The 17,463-nt window shown below is 44.7% G+C and overlaps 1 protein-coding gene across 6 annotated transcripts in view; it reads left to right on the top strand.

The window, feature by feature from the left end:
• The window catches only part of lama2 (laminin, alpha 2), a 747,099-nt gene that overhangs the window by 470,141 nt on the left and 259,495 nt on the right, over positions 1-17,463 (top strand). For 3 of the 6 annotated variants that reach the window (XM_072499221.1, XM_072499220.1, XM_072499219.1), the window contains exons 20-22: positions 3,418-3,524; positions 4,994-5,278; positions 15,433-15,610. In XM_072499221.1, the coding sequence (XP_072355322.1) occupies positions 3,418-3,524; positions 4,994-5,278; positions 15,433-15,610 (570 nt within the window). The remainder of the gene's footprint in view (positions 1-3,417; positions 3,525-4,993; positions 5,279-15,432; positions 15,611-17,463) is intronic. The other 3 variants (XM_072499223.1, XM_072499224.1, XM_072499222.1) reach the window with 1 other exon arrangement.

Raw genomic sequence — 17,463 nt, 5'->3', positions numbered from 1 at the left:
CATTCTGTGCTTCCTTCTTTCACACCATGTCGGCGATTCTGAAAATTAAACTGGAGCCCTTTCCCTCAGTGGCCATATTTGGGGTGTCGGACTTGCCGGCGCAGCAGACAGGGAGAGAGGCCGATGTCCTCACCCTCGCCTCGCTGATTGCTCGGAGGCGAGAGCAGAGAGGATGGAGGTCAGCTTCTCCACCTCGTGCCTCAGTATGGCTGGAGGATCTGATGGAGTTTCTGTCCCTTGAGAAAGCCAATTACACTGTGACGGGTTCTACCAAAGAGGGCAGCCGCTTATCTTGCACTTCAAAGAGCTGGTCACCATTGGTTGCTGGGGGTGGGGGGCACGGGAAGGGGGGAGAGAGTTTGGGGGGTTAGTTCTTTTGGTTTTTTTTTATATGGCGGGGGAGGTGGGGGTTTGTGATTTGGTTTGTTGTGTTGTTTAGGTGTTCTGGAAAAATGGAAAATGTTTGAAAAAAAATGCACCTTTCAGCAGACTTTAACTTGAGTCCGCTGAATCGCATCCCAAGAATCACTTATTCTGAATCACTTACTGTGCTGACTTCTTCTGTCAGCACACAGCGTTTCTGTCCACAATACAGGTGATGCTTCTAGCTCTATTTTAAAAGGCATTCCTATTGTGTGTCAAAATCAGTTGGCTATTTCAGCTGATACACCTCTTTTACTCTGATAGAAATAGGTCCTCGGTAGATAGCTGGTACTTTGATAAGTACTTACCTCTTTTGTAATGCTTCCCAGATCCAGTTGCCTTTTTTTAAATTTAAAAGTGAAACAAGCACAATTATAATGCAGCTTATCGTGTCTCTCAAACACATTCTCAAACTAATTCATATACAATACATTACTTTGAAGTCAAATGATTAGTGTTATATAGAAAACTGTAAAGTAACTTCTCATTAACTGGAGACAGGATCCAAAGTCCCTCAAAGAATAATTGACATGATATTTGTATGAAAGTGTTAATGTGATTATAGAGAATTAGTGGTGTTGTAACCCACACGAGACCTACGGGGCTAGAGAATTTAGTTTCCCTGTGAGTCTCGTTGAGTACAAGCTCACCCGCTAGAGGGCAGGGAGCCCATGGATAGTGTTAGACATTAATATAAAAGTTAGCCAGACTTGGGATACCTCAGACCCAGCTGGGATCTGAAGAGTATTGTACATATTATTACTTGGCAATAAAACTAGTTTTGCTTTATCTACTCGCCTCGGACTCAACTGTGGTCACTAAAACTGGTAATAAAGCTTGGGCCCAGTCCAGGTCATGTTCAGTCGCCTGTCAGCTGTCATGGCCTGCTACAAATGGGTAAAAACTATCCTGAACATGTGGGCGTTGATGCTCTGGTCTATTTGCCTGTCATCATCAAATGATAATGCTGCTGCAACAACAAGTCAACGCAGCTGGCCAATCTTTGAAATGATTCAGCACCAAAACAAACAGGATCTGAGCTGGCTTTTGGTACTTTAATAAGCATGCATCTGGATGAGATAGGTTGCCTCTGGCACAATAATAGAAAAAAGTCAATATAAAGTATGCCACTGCACTGGAATCTTTTGTATATTGTATGCTGATAAATCAGCATGCTTTAATACGAACAGTGGGATTCATCTGTTCTTTCACCATTGTTTGTGTTATATTTTCATTGCTATCTTTAACTTAGAGGACAGTCTTTCTGATATATTGTATGTGCCCTTCTCTCTATTGTTGGAGAATTCAAAGAGCTGTCAATTGCAGAAAAAAATCCACAAAAGAAACCAAACAACAGCAACCAAATTACTCATTTTCTGTCCTTTTGCTATGCTTCTACTGTCTACAACTCCATTGTATTCAAATCTCAGCAGGATCCACAGCTGTTTGAAAGAAAATGTCTTTATTATATTTTTAATTACAGTAGGAATAAGAACATTAAAAATGCTATGAAAATTGCCCCATGTCTCCTTTTGATGATATTATTCTGTCAAGTATAGCAAACATGAGCTGGAAGAAACTTATGTTATTGGAAAAGAGATACAATAAGTCTGAGTGCACAGGAGTCAGTTGAACTTTGCTTACTTCTCTTTGAATAAACCAGTTAACATCTTCAGACTCATAGCTAAACATTGGTTGACAGCACCAAAGCAAGCAATGATCCATGCATTTTTTATTGCGCACTTTGAAAAATAATAGTGACCATAATTCAAGGTAAATCTTTGAATTTATTTGTGTACACGATAATAATGAATGCATTTCATAAATGATTGGGTGTAAAGCACTTTGGGAAATCCCAGGATAGAATAAAGTGCTCCAGAAATGCAAGTACTTCAATGTTTTGAAAACCTTCTGACTTTTATCGGTTAGAGATTGGGTGGAGTTTATCATAGAATCATAGAATTTACAGTGCAGAAGAAGGCCATTCGGCCCATCGAGTATGCACTGGACCTTACAAAGAGCACCCTACTGAAGCTCACATATCTACCCTATCCCCGTAGCCCAGTAACCCCCACTTAACATTGTTTTGGACACTAAAGGCAATTTAGCATGGCCAATCCACCTAACCCGCACATCGTTGAACTGTGGGAGGAAACCGGAGCGCCCGGAGGAAACCCACACAGACATGGGGAGAACGTACAGACTCCGCACAGACAGTGACCCAGCCGGGAATCGAACCTGGGACCCTGGCGCTGTGAAGCAACTGTGCTACCTGCTGTGCTACTGTGCTGTCCATGGCTTTTCAACTACTGCTTTCTTGATTAGTGAAGGTTCAATGCAACTGCACTTCTAAAATCTGCCTTTCCAGGACTGAAGTATGTTCTACCCTTTGGAGCCTAGAGTCTGAAACCAGTTATTGTGACAGGCAACAAATTTAGAATTATACAAATTCCTGCCATTTGTTACTTTTTCTATAGTTCTTAACCACATTGGTCTTTGGCGAAAGCACCTCCCTCCTCCAAGTTACTTGTTCAATCAGCATCTCCATTACTGCATCAGAGATCCTGAGTGTCATATTCGAAATAATTTTGCCTATTGCTGTTTACTTTTGCTGGCCAAACTTGAACATTATAAAAAGCATCTCTTTAAAATGCTGCTCAATGCCTTTATGTAGTAATTGGCCCATTAGATTTCCTGCCCTCCCAATTGGTTTAAATTTGCAGTTCTACAAGCTGATATAAATCGGCTCTGGCCCCAATTAAAATGCCACTCTGACTACTTCAGGCTAGGCCATACTTGCCCCGTCCACCATCTGCCTGATGTGCGCTTCACACAAAATCATCTCTGTAGTCACAAAATCACCTCTGTCGTTTTTAAAAAATACAGATTGTATCCCTACAAAACAATGATGTGGAATTGTTTATGTTGTATGGAACTGCCTGTGCACAGGATCTCTAATAGAAGTGTAATAATATTGATTTTGTTTATCTCAAGCCTGTGAATGCCATGTTAATGGATCCATCGCGGAGCTCTGTGACAAGCAGACTGGACAATGCCAGTGCAAACACAATGTTGCAGGAAGACGGTGTGATCATTGTTTGGTAGGTATTGTTAAATAAACTCTCGATATTGAAACATTTATAAACACATTTTTTGACAGCTTCTCATAAGTATCATTTTGTGTATCTTTCTTTAAATAAGGGGACCAATACTGTACACAATACTCCAGTTGTGGTCTCGCCAATACCCTGTATAACTGAAGCAGAACCTCCCTACTTGAATTCCCCTCACAATAAACAATAACTTTCCATTAGCTTTCCTAATTCCTTGCTGTATCTGTGTACCAGCCTTTTGTGATCCATGCACTAGGGCACCCGGGTCCCTTTGTACCTCAGAACTCTGCACTCTCTCACTATTTAGATAATAAGCTTATTTTTTATTCTTCCTGCCAAATAGTTTTTCTACATAGTGACATCCCATTAATGCTGTAATGCTTCATCAATGCTTCAGATTCACTATTCAATAATGCAAAGTACTCATGGCCATTGCACTCAATTGCTTTTTGATAATATGGGCCACATTATGACCATTATAATAATCTTTAATAATCTTTATTGTCACAAGTAGGCTTACATTAACACTGCAATGAAGTTACTGTGAAAAGCCCCTAGTCGGCACATTCAGGCACCTGTTCGGGTACACACAGGGAGAATTCAGAATGTCCAAATTACCTAACAGCACATCTTTTGGGACTTGTGGGAGGAAACCGGAGCACACAGTGGAAACCCACGCAGACACAGGGAGAATGTGCAGACTCCGCCCAGACAGTGACCCAAGCCAGCAATCGAACCTGGGACCCTGATTTGTCATTCTTCCCACATGTATCTGCCAGGTCAGAAATTTAGAAGCTTAGTTGACACCCATTGCATGCATTTAGATATAAGCCTAAAAAAAACTCAGTTTAATTTAAATTCTGGGGTATCAGTTCCCTCATGTTTTGTGAAATACAAGTAATTTAATGTCTCTCCAGTACTACTTGGGTAATTTCATAATTGCAACTACCTCATCTAGGAGGTCCTGAGTGGAGATGAGGGGCATCCCCAAGGGAGGTTCTGGAAGAAAGTATGTCAGAGAGTGTGAAAACCCATGCTACTCTCACAGCCTTTAGTATCCATTTCAGAGCAACATTCCCAAAAGCAGTTCACACACTTTTATTAAGGATGGGTTGTGGTACATTCCCTATATCATAACAGTGACTACATTTAATTGGCTGTGAAGTGTTTTGGGATGTCCTGAGGTCAGAAATGTAAGTTCTTTCTTTAGTCTGTGTGACTAAAACAAATGAGGGCGAAATCAATGGAAAAACATCAGGACCGAGGATTTACTTCAATACCTGCATCTTGAATAATTTGAAGTCTGTTTGAAATGCTGTTCAACTTTATTCTCTAATAATGAGAGCTTATCATAGCACAGTAGCTTGGGTCAGGATTGAAAATGTATTCATATCTATTTGCTCTTATGTTCGTGCTTTTATTTTTGTGTTTTCTTTTATATTCTGTGGGCTGCAAAGCCTAACTGCTGGTGGGATCATGAAAGGAAGGACTGCGTGCCATGTCTGTGCAGTCCCATCGGTTCCATGTCACTCCGGTGTGACAAAACAGGGCACTGTATCTGTAAGCCAGGCTTCTTGGGGAAACAGTGTGCTCTCAGCAGGCAGCTCTATGAACAGCAGCAGTATGATGAGGGTTCAGAGATGGCAAAACCTGTTCAAAGCCAACGTCGCCGGTGGTGGGCATCAGGCATTGGTGGTTGTCCACGTGGTGCATACAAACCTGCCACAACCTCTGCCAGAGGGGTAAAAGTGCATTGTGCCTGCGTGCTGTGTCTTCCTTCATAATTGTGTGGATTAAGAAACATGATTTTTTAACTTCTGCTATTGCACAATTTTATAGAGCAATACAATGTTAATGATTTCAGAGCTGGATTTAAATCCAAATTAATCTGATGTGGCACAGTGGTTAGCACTGCTACCTCACAGAGTCAGGGGACCTGGGTTCAATTCCCGCCTTGGGTGACTGTGTGGAGTTTACACATTCTCACAGTGTCTGCGTGGGTTTCCGCCGGGTGCTCCGGACTTGCCATAGTCCAAAGATCTACAAACTAGGTGGATTGGCCATGTTAAAATTGCCCCATAGTGTCCGAAGGTATGTGGTCTAGGCAGAGTTATGGGGATTGGGCGGGGAGAGTGGGCCTAGCTGGGTACTCTTTCAGTGGGTCAGATTACAGCATAAACAAACTTGGGCAGGCTTAACCTCATTTTTGTTAAGCAAGGGACTAATCAGAACACTGCCCAAGATTTGGCATAAATTTGTAACACTTATGGTGCAAGGTGGGCTACTATTTCAAGGCGAAATGCTTACCTGCAAGGCATTGCTTTTTGGGGTTGAGTACTGCTCTATAATTGGGCACAGAAGGTTGGGGTTTATTCTGTAACAGCTTGTACTCAACCTGATGTTGGCTCTGACTGAAAGAGTAAAAGCATTTCTCTTCATGCTCTGGTGAACACAATAGATCACATGAAGCAGACATTTTAATTAAAATTTTCAATGTTTTAGCTTCAAAATATATTTGCATTTCAGTTCTTTTATATCACTAAATATAAAGCAGAAGTGCAATATGAAATGATTCATGCAAATTGCCCAATTCCCATTTTTCAGTAAATTCCTGTTTATTAATGGCAATATTTTAGATCAAGGGTCTAAATAAATGAAAGCTCTTACAAATGGTCCTAAAATTACTGTCATTCCAGAGTATAGGATTTTCAGGTAAGACGGGGAAAGTGTAAATAAATTCACCACCCTGAAGGTGGTGTCAATTTATTAATTAAGGAGTCAGTTACTGCAGTAAGGAGTAATAATACCTTGGATGGGTCTTCAAATGAGTCTTTGTGGGTAGAGCGTATGAATAAAAATAGGCAATCACATTGCTGGGAGTGTATTAGAGGCCCCAAATAGTCAGCAGGCAATAATGGAGCAAATATATAGAGGTCACGGGTGGGATTCTCTAATCCTGCGACATAGTTTCCACGCCGTCATAAACACCGTCATGTTTTACGACGGCATGAATGGGCCGCTGCCAGGACTAATTCTGGCCCCTACCTGGTTCTCGCCGTTCCAGCTGCCAATCCCGGCGTGAACTGTGCGCCACGGGATCCACGCATGCACAGTGGCACCGGCACCAATGCAACATGGCGTAGGGCTACAGGGGCCGGCGCTTAGGAAAGGGGGCCCCCAGCTAGAGAGGCCGGCCTGCCGATTGGTGGGCCCCGATCGCGGGCCAGGCCACATCGGAGGCCCTCTCCTGGTGTCGGACCACCCTCCACCCCTACAGGCCGCCACCTGACCCTTCAACGCCGAGGTCCGGCCGGCTCAGAGCAGGTTAGAACGGCGCCGGTAGGACTCGGTTTTTTTTCACGGGCGCACGGCCCATTCGGGCCGGAGAATCGCAGGTGGGATGCGTAGAGTGGCCCGCGACCGGCGGTGCGCCAACCACACCGGTGCCAATGGCGCTGATTCTCCGCTCTGCGGAGAATCACATGCTGGCGTCGGGGTGGCGTGGCCCGTTCACGGGGATTCTCCGGCCCGGCCCAGGGCTGGGAGAATCCCGCCCCACATCTAACAAATTTGGTTGAATTGTTTGAGGAGGTGATCGGGTGTGTAGTGAGAGTAATGCAGTTGATGTAGTTTATATGGATTTCAGCAAACCCTTTGATAAGATCCAACATGGGAGACTGATAAAGAAGATAAAAGCACATGGAATCCAGGGTAGCTTGGCAAATTGGATCCAAAACTGGCTTAGTGATAGGAGACAGGAGATGTTGGTAGAAGGCTATTTGTGTGACTGGAGGCTGGTGTGCAATGGAATACCACAAGGATCAGTGCTAGGGCCCTTAATGTTTGTGATATATATAAACAATACAGATGAGAATGTGGGGGGGGGGGGGGGGATAATTAGTAAGTTTACGGATGACGTAAAGATTAGTAGGGTGGCTAATAATGAGGAAGAAGGTCTTTGGTTGCAGGAAAATGTAGACGATTGGTTAGATGGGCACATAAATGGCAGATGGATTTTAACCCTGAAAAGTGTGAGTTGATACACTTTGGAAGGAGTAACAAGACAAGGTACTCAATGAATGGCAGGACACTACGAAGCTCAGAGGAATTTTGTCGTGGCACAGATTATAAAAGCAGGGAGGTTATGGTGGAGCTGTACAAATCATTGGTTAGGCCACAGCTGGAGTACTATGTGTAGTTCTGGTTGCCTCACAATAGGAAGGATGTGATTGCACTGGAGAAGACATTCACCAGGATGTTGCTGGGATGGAGCATTTGAGTTATGAAGAGAGGCTGGATTGGCTCAGGTTGTTTTCTTTAGAGTAGCGAAGGCTGAGGGGGACCTGATTAAAGTGTATAAGATTATGAGGGGCATCGACAGGATGGGTAGGAAGCAGCTGTTTCCCCGAGTTGAAGGGTCAATAATGAAGTGCATGATGTTAAGGTGAGGGGCAGGAGGTTTAGAGGGAATTTGAGGAAAGGTTTTTTTACCCAGAGGATTGTGGGAGTCTGGAATGTTCTGCCTGGGAGTGTAGTAGAGGCAGGAAACCCACAACATTTTAAAAAGTACCTGGATGAGCACTTAAAATGTCATAACGTTCAAGGCTATGGGATAGAAGCTGGAAAGTGGGATTAGTGTAGATTTAATGTAGTTTATTCAGTGCAGACTCAATGGACCAAAGGCCTCTTCTGCACTATATGACTCTACGACTATAACTCAAAAATGATTTTTGATAGTACCATTACCAAACATCAGACAATGAGAGCTCAAGTAAGAAAAATAGTTTTCAGTATCAAATCACAGAATAAATACCGTCATTAATAAAAGAGATTATTCTGAGGAGGGACATAAGCACTTCAGTTCAAAATAGTTTAAAAGAAAATAATTCTTCTCCCTGTAAGGGGAAAGCCCAAGTTTTTAGTGTCAAAGCAACTAGCAAATTGTGAGCTCATCGTAACGTCCAGTCAAAACATAGCTGATGTGACAGAGTAATATTGAGCAGAGATTTAACCATTCCTGATTTGAGACAACCTTCTTCCACAGAAGAACTGATATTTGAAGCTTCTTCCAGGTATGTAATAGCGTTATATCTCTAGCCACCAGGTTTATGGTTGCATTCCGGTTGCCTCAATCTTGGGTACGGTCCTGAAAGAGAGCGCTAGAGACCCTTCAGAAAATAGCTCAGGAATGTTTTTTTTCCCTGGCAGAAAGAGCAGCACAAGCCTCAATCTTCCCTGGATTTGTCTCCTGTTCTTCCATGCCCTGACCTGACAGCCAATCTGAGACCTGGCTGATTTCCTGCCTGCCAATAACTAGCGAGGTGCTGACTCAGAAAAATGTCAACTCTTGCCTCAATGGTGACAAGTGGCGGATGGCGGCTGTGTTCAGCTCACTTATTGTATGCCTTAACTGAAAATCATAGAATCCCTACAGAGCAGAAGGAGGACATTCAGCTCATCGAGCCTGCACCGACCCTCTGAAAGAGCTCTCCAGCCAAGAATTATAGAACTAACTAGAATTGGCGTTAGGCAACTTTTCTTGACAATTGTTATGGGATAATTCATGAATTTGGAAGTGCTTCATCTGCCAAAATCTACATTTGCAAGTATTCTTATTTAGTATCACCAGAGTGAATAACTAGCGCGGCAACAGATTCTAAATGTGCTTCACAGTCAAAACTCTGCTGACATGAAGGTATCTGTCACAGAATAAAATCTGATGATAAAAGAATTTTATGAATTATTAAGTATGTTGTTCAGAGCTCATTCTTTGTTTTGCATTGTACACAATCTGGAATTGTATGCGTAGGATCTGATCCAGAATTTACTGCTTTTAATGATAAAAGAGCTACTTATTTCCTCAGTAAAAGTGATTTTATGAGTTACAAATAATCTACCCAATCCATGTTTTGTATGACTCTATAAAAAGAGGCACAAGCATTGAAGTGAATAAATTTTAGATCATTAGTGCATGCTTTTTTATTTGGACAAACAACTTAAAAAAATGAATATTTTTGCTGATTGCAAGTTTGAAAACTAATAACTGCATGGTGTGAATTGAATTAATATGGAGAACTCCAAATACAGACTCCTAAAATTATTATAATGAAATGCCAATCAAATTACTTCATTTTATTTATTAATCCTTTCAGTTAAATCTAGAATGGTTGCCATTACTATCAGGCATATTTCAAGTATGATGTGAAGATTGTTAATACTATGCATGTTTCAAAACATGCTTCACTTGTTTTCCTAAGTTGTATAAATGCAACATCATGGGCGGGATTCTCTGAAAATGGGGCTATGTCCCCACGCCGGCAGGAAAACTGGCACCAACGTCTCCGGCGCCAACGGCCCCCAAGGTGAGGAATTCTCACCTTTCTAGGGGGCTAGGTTGCCGCCGGAGTCGTCCCCGCTGCTCCAGCCGGCGCCGAAGGGCCGGCGCGAGTTCGCACATGCGCGGAACGGCCGGCGTGATCTGCGCATGTATGGACCGGCCGGCGTTTTTCCACGCATGCGCAGACCGGCCAGCGTTTTTCCGCGCATGTGCGGGGGTTCTCTTCTCCGTGCCGGCCCCCGGGCAATATGGCGGAGCCCTACAGGGGTGCGGCGCGGAGGAAAGAAGTCCCCCCCCACGGAACAAGCCCGTCCACAGATCGGTAAGCCCTGATCGTGGGCCAGGCCACTGTGGGGGCCCCCAGGGGTCGGGACCCCCCGTGCCCCCGCACACTCACCTGCCAGGTCCCGCTGTGCGTGAGGTGAGTAATTCATGCCGGTGGGACTGGTCAAAACTGGATGGCTGCTTGGCCCATCGGGGCCCGGAGAATTGCCGGGGGGGAGCCGCTGGCAACAGCCCCCGACTGACGTGGCGGGAATCCCGCTGCAGCCAAAAAAACGGCGCTGGAGAATAGGGCTGCCGGCGGCGGAGCGGGATTTGCGCCTCCCCCCGGGGATTCTGCGACCCGGCGGGGCGGTCGGAGAATCCCAGCCCAAATTTGTATTGTCTCAAATGTGTCACATATATTTCCAGAATTATGACATTACAAGTAAATTTATTCCATTAATTTGTGAACTTAATTACCCTTTCCCCTAAATGTATTTAATCTGAGCATTAAATATTGTGTCTAAAATGTAAACCCAACATTCAGCTTGAACAGTGATTACTCAATTCGCTGAATGATAATGTAAGAGAATTCAAAGGGTGGGATTTTATGGCCTTGGGAGTGGCCGGGCAGGGCAGGGTGGGTCTAAAAATCAGGTGTAATGATGAAACCATTGTGGATATCACCCACCTGCCTCTGCTGATATCTTACCTGCAATGGAGGAGGTATCGGGTAGCTTGTCTGGTCTTGGGACCAATGCAATAGCTGTTCCACCCGCTCCACTGCCCTCCCAAGCCTGATCTGACATCTGCCAGCAGAGCCTTCCAGACTGGCCCAGCAAGAGAGACTAATTTACCTTTACATCCAGCTCCATCGACTATTGTCATTGGAGACTGTCGACAGCCCCAGCAGCTGTGCAGCTGAGGTTAGAGAACTGTTGATAACCTGATTGGCCAATTGCTTACAGCAGTGGGACTTCAACCCTAAGTCTGTTAATGGCCTGATGGATGTTAAATCACTGCAGGGCGGCCTGACATAGTGGAGGCATGTTTGCCCCTACACTTTTCGACTGGGGTTGGAGCCATACCTCTGCCTAAAATTTGAGCTGAAGAATCAATTCTAATTTTTAAATTTATTTTTAATTGGATGTGGGCGCTCCTGGCTGGAGCATTGTCTTTTGCCCATCCCTAATTGCCCTTGAGAAGAAGGGTGCTTCAGAGATGTCCTCATAGATTGCCTGAAGAGATCAAACATCCCTGCTGATTCATGGGAGCCCCTGGCTTGTGACCGACCAAAATGGGGAAGATTCATTTGAAAAGGCACCAAATATCTTGTGAGATTTCTGATGGAATACGTAGATTTGAAATTGAGATGTTGAAGAGAGTGCACAAATTTCCCATCAACTCACCTACTCAACCATCCAAACACCACCTGCACCCCACGTGGAAGAGTCTGCAGATCGCGCATTTTATTGACAGTCATCTCAGAATCCATTGAAAGAAAGTCATTCTCCATTCCAAGGGACTATCTAAGAAGAAGACACTTAACATTATTGAAACTACAACAAATTATGTTCACCATTGTCACAGCAGCATTGCAAGTACATTATTGTTAAACTGCTTCTCTCTGTGCTCAGCTCACTAACACATAATACCCTCACTTTTTTTAATCTCACATTTTTTCATTCGTCATTGCTCATCCTTTGTTCTGCTGTTGTAGTTTGGTAGTTTTCTTCAAGTAGATATTGTGGCAAATAAGTTTTGTATGATTTTACAATAATTTTTTAATGGTTAGAAATTTATACAAAGTTGCATCCCAAAGTCTGATTTCACTCCCATCTCCCAGGTTCGGTGCCAGAGGACAACGGCAGACGATTACTTTTAAAATTATCTTTACTAATCGCTCTAGCAAGCTGTCACTATGTAAAAAATGTTTTCAAAAGTTGTAAAATGGAAATAAAAGTAGACCATACTGGAAATGCATAGCTGGATGTGACTTTTTCAGATTGTGAATGATTTGTTGTGTATTTTCAACTTTCTCTGTATTATGTATGAATAAAACTGTTTTTCTACCTGTGCGTATCTGCAGAATGTGGGGCTGCATTCTTCGATTCTGAGACTAAGTGCTGATGCCGGCATGGGACTTTTACGACTGAAGAAACGGCGCTGTGCGATATTGTATGCATGCAACACGTGCACATAAATGTTATGGCTAATGCGTGAGCCCTAATACGCAATTCAAATTTTCATGTCACAAAGGCAGTCATTTAGAATGCACCCAAAAACTGTCCAAGATCAAAGAATATTGGAGTCACCTTATCTACCACACTGAACAAAAGATAAATGTAGCCAAGCTGTGACAGATATGGTGACCAGCAGTTTTAACTTTGAATAATCTTGCCCAGTGATAGTAGTTAGGGCTTACAGCCATAAACGGACAAAGCTTCATCATAATAGCAGGATAATTGAACGGTTATGCAATGCTTCTATTCTCAGGACAAAAGCACTTCACACAACTTGCCTTAAGGAATACCATGGCTGAATTGTTAGTACTATGATAAAAAAATAGCACTTTGTGTGAATGTATTCTTGTCAGCTGTGACTTAGTTGGTAGCACATTGTGCCTCTAAACTTCAAGGTTCTATGTTCTAGTCCCGCTTTAGGGCTCATGCACAAAAATTAAGGATAGCCTTCCAGTGTCAGACAGCATTGCATCGTTACAGGTGCCATCTTTGGATGTGGTCTTAAACTGAGGCCCCATCTGCCTGTCCGGATAAATGTAAAAATTCCCACGACACTATTTAAAATAAGAGTAGCGGAGCTATCTCTGGTGTCCCGACCAATGTTTCTTCTTCACTCAACAAACACAAAAGACATATTGGGGCAGAATTCTCCTATTTTGAGACTAAGTGCCGTGGCTGGGGTGGAAGCATGGAGTGCTTCCCGCTGGGGCGGCCGGTGGAAAAACATGGCAAATCTTCCTTTCCCAGCGTCATTAATTATGCATCCGGGTGTTTTAGCCATATTCAGTGGCGGGGAAGGCCTGGATGCTGTGTTGTCTACAGTCATGTCCAGGTGCCACGTTGAAAACGTGCCCCAACATCACTGACTTACTATTGAAGAAAGAAGGTAGAGCTCCTGAAAATAAAGATGGATCTCCAGGAGACCGAAGTTGGGCCTCCTGAGAATGAAGATGGATCTCCAGGAACAGTCTAGAGCTGGAAGTTGGATCCTCTCCAGGACACCTACTCTGGAAGGTTGATCTACAGATGCTCCCCCTGTCCACTGCTGAGGTGTTCCAGGGTTGTGAGCAGCCTCCATCCTGAACGCTGGAGCCAGCTTCAGCCATTGCTCAGGTGAGTCCTGACACCTGCACATCACGTTGTTTCGAACGTGTTGCATGTGTTTTCCCGCCAGCATTGTGGAGAATTTGGTTGGGGGGGGGGGGGCGGACTTTCAGGATGCAAATGAGGTTCACGTTGACCTCCGGCAGGCTTTCTGACCTGCCTTGGCGGGCACCAGTGGAAGATCCTGCTGTAAATTCACATGGATGTGAAATTGATTTCTGGAGCTCCTGCCATGTTCTACCCATGCCAGCCATCAAACATGCCGGCAGGGGATTTGGAGAATTCCGCCTATTATCTCGCCATTCTAACATGGCTTTTTCTGGGGATTCGCTGAGCGCAAATTATTTACCACATTACTACATTGACTACACTTTGAAAAGTACTTCTTTGACTCTAAGGTGCTTTGAGACATTCAGTGGTTGTGAAAAGCTTTATATTAGTCCAAGTCTTTCTTTTATTTATTTCTGTAACAGAATCCTACGTCAAATTTTAATATCGTAAAGCAAATAAAGCAGTCATTTGGGAAGTACAGGAAAAGTCCCTGAGCAATTGAAAATACAGTGCACATGAACCAGCATGTTTATAACCTCTGATTCACCTTACCAATCACACTTTAAGAAATTACCTGAACAGCAGTGAAACTTTGATCTAATTTAATGTTTAGTGAACAATAATTGATGGGGTCACACCATGTAGCCAAGATCTCTGGAGCAGAATGATATACTGCTCAGTGCATTATGTAATACTCATATACTTATTAAATATTGTTTTCTTTGATTCACCATGAGCAGTGACATGGGAGATGAGCTTACATATGCATTTAAACATAATTTAAATTATTTATTTTACTTACCAAAAGTGAAACTCAATCATATCGACTTAAAAATTGAACTAGTTTTGAGTATATCATTGCAGCATTATCAGTAAATAGGACAGTTTAGTTAAAGCAGTGGGCAAAAAATTGTCAAACATGGTGGGCGTCATTCTCCGACCCCCCGCCGGGTCGGAGAATGGCCGTTGGCCGCCGTGAATCCCGCCCCCGCCCCCGCCGAAGTCTCCGCTCCCGGAGATTGGGCGGGGGGCGGGAATCCAGCCGCGCCGGTTGGCGGGACCCCCCGCTGGATTCTCCGGCCCGGATGGGCCGAAGTCCCGCCCAGAAACTGCCTGTCCCGCCGGCGTAAATCAAACCTGGTATTTACCGGCGGGACCAGGCGGCGTGGGCGGGCTCCGGGGTCCTGGGGGGGGGCGCGGGGCGATCTGACCCCGGGGGGTGCCCCCACGGTGGCCTGGCCCGCGATCGGGGCCCACCGATCCGCGGGCGGGCCTGTGCCGTGGGGGCACTCTTTCCCTTCCGCCTCCGCTACGGCCTCCACCATGGCGGAGGCGGAAGAGACTCTCCCCACTGCGCATGCGCGGGAAACTTTCGGCGGCCGCTGACGCTCCCGCGCATGCGCGGAGAAACTGACAGCGGCCGCTGACGCTCCCGCGCATGCGCCGCATTTCCGCGCCAGCTGGCGGGGCAACAAACGCCATTTCCGCCAGCTGGCGGGGCGGAAATCCCTCCGGCGTCGGCCTAGCCCCTCAATGTTGGGGCTAGGCCGCCAAAGATGCGGAGACTTCCGCACCTTTTTGCCGGCGCGATGCCCGTCTGATTTGCGCCAGCTTTGGCGCCAGTCGGCGGGCATCCCGCCGTTGGGGGAGAATTTCGCCCATTAATTATTTATCTGCTAATATCAACCGTAAATTGCAGCATTATAAGTTTTGATTTCTCCTTGGTATAAACAAATACATGAAAAATTAGGTTCATTGCATTTTGAATTCAGACATTTGCGACTTAATTGTGATTTCTTCCATTGGTTAATGCGGCTTTTTCCTGCAATAACCTATCGTTCTATATTATGGCTCTATTAATGTTGATTTTTGACAACTATTTACTCGTATTTTATAGAGTGGAACTTATCTGCATTCTTCAAGGGGCTGCGTTCCTTGCAATTGCAATTCCTTTGGATCAAAGTCATTTGATTGTGATAATAAAGGCCAATGCAGATGTCAGCCTGGAGTGGCGGGGCAGAAATGTGATAGATGTGCTCTTGGCTTCTACAACTTCCAAGAAGGCGGCTGTGATCGTACGTGAATTCATTTAATTTCTTCTTTTCAGAGATACATAAATTCATTAACATTGTAGTAGATTTGAATGTTACGCAATTTGCAGCTGCTGGTAATTAGTTATTGAAACTAAGTATTATTATGTCAAAGATGTGGTAAGAGATCTGAAGAAGCATCACAGATATTCCAGACAATAATATGACACTGTGCTTTCATTTTAAAAAATAATTTACAGTACCCAGTGCAGAAGGAGGCTATTCGGTCCATGAAATCTTCACCAGCCCTTGGAAAGAGCACCCTACATAAGCCCATGCCTCCAACTTAACCCAGTAACCCAACCTAACCTTTTGGACACTAAGGGCAATTTAGCATGACCAATCCACCTAACCTGCACATCTTTGGAATGTGGGAAGAAACCAGAGCACCTGGAGAAGCAAACTCCACACAGTCACCCGAGGCTGGAATTGAATCCGGGGCCCTGAAGCTGTGAGGCAGCAGTGCTAACCACTGTGCTACCGTGCCGCCCAGTGTGTCAAAGGACAACCTGGACAGGGACCATGTGGTCCCAGTGGGGTGAGTTCGGTTGGGGGGGAAGGGCAAAACAAAGATGGAAAGTGGGATGAAAAAATGGGTGGAAAAATTAGGGGTAATTTAGCGTGGCCAATCTACCTATCCTGCGCATCTTTGGGTTGTGGGGTGAGACCCACGAAGACATGGGAGAATGTGCAAAGTCCACACGGAACAGTGACCTGGGGCCGGGATTGAATCTGGGTCCTCAGCGCCATGTGGCAGCAGTGCTAACCACTGCACCACCATGCCGCCCTGACATTGTGATTTCGTAATGGGTTCCACAAAAGGTGCAGTAAAGGAGGGATTGGAGAATTAACTTGGTATTTAGTAAAATAAAAGAAAATTACTGCGGATGCTGGAATCTGAACCAAAACAGAAAATGCTGGAAAATCTCAGCAGGTCTGACAGCATCTGTGGAGAGAGAACAGAGCAAATCTCATCGGAGCTAGAGAGAACTGGAAATAGGATGAGATTTATACCATGTGGGATGGGGGGAGCAGAACATTAAGTGGGCTGGATAGAGAGCCAGTGATAGGTGGAGGCTAGGGAGAGATTGACAAAAATGTTGTAGGCAAAAAGACAAAGGGAATGTAAATGGTGGTGATTATGGCTAAGAAGGATGCTGATAGTCACACATTTTGAAATCAGAATATGTTAATGGAAGAACAAAGGTAAACAGTATGTCAAAGGACAACCTTGAACAGGGAATGTATGCACCTAGTGGGGTGAGTTGGGTTGAGGGGAGGGGAGACGGTGGTAAGGGCAAAACAAGATGGAAAGTGGGATGGAAAAGGGTGTGGAAAAATGAATCAATGGATGAATGAAAATAAATTGATAGAAATAAAAATGGGGTGAAGGTGGAGGGGAGAGTTCACAGCCTGAAGTTGTTGAACCCAATATTACGTCCGAAGAATGTAATGTGCCTAATCAGAAGATGAGGTGCTGTTCCTCCAGTTTACGCTGGGCCTCACTAGAACATTGCAGAAGGCCAAGGATGGACTTGTAAACATGAGAGCAGGATGGTATGTTGAAGTGGCAAGTGACAGGAAGGTGTGGGTCCTGCTTGCGGAAGGACCAAAGGTGTCCTGCAAAGCGTTCACCCAGTCTGTGGTTAGTCTCTCCAATGTAGAGTAGACTGCATTGCGAGCAGAGAATGCAATAGACAAGATTGAAGGAGGTGCACGTGAAGTGCTGCCTCACCTGAAAAGAGTGTTTAGGCCCTTGGATGGTGAGCACGAAGGAGATAAAGGATCAGGTGTTGCACCTACTGCAATTGCATGGGAAGGTGCCATGGGAAGGGCCC

Source organism: Scyliorhinus torazame, chromosome 4, assembly GCF_047496885.1.
Source record: "Scyliorhinus torazame isolate Kashiwa2021f chromosome 4, sScyTor2.1, whole genome shotgun sequence".
Lineage (NCBI taxonomy): Eukaryota > Metazoa > Chordata > Chondrichthyes > Carcharhiniformes > Scyliorhinidae > Scyliorhinus > Scyliorhinus torazame.
This window is presented reverse-complemented; position numbering and strand designations above follow the sequence as displayed.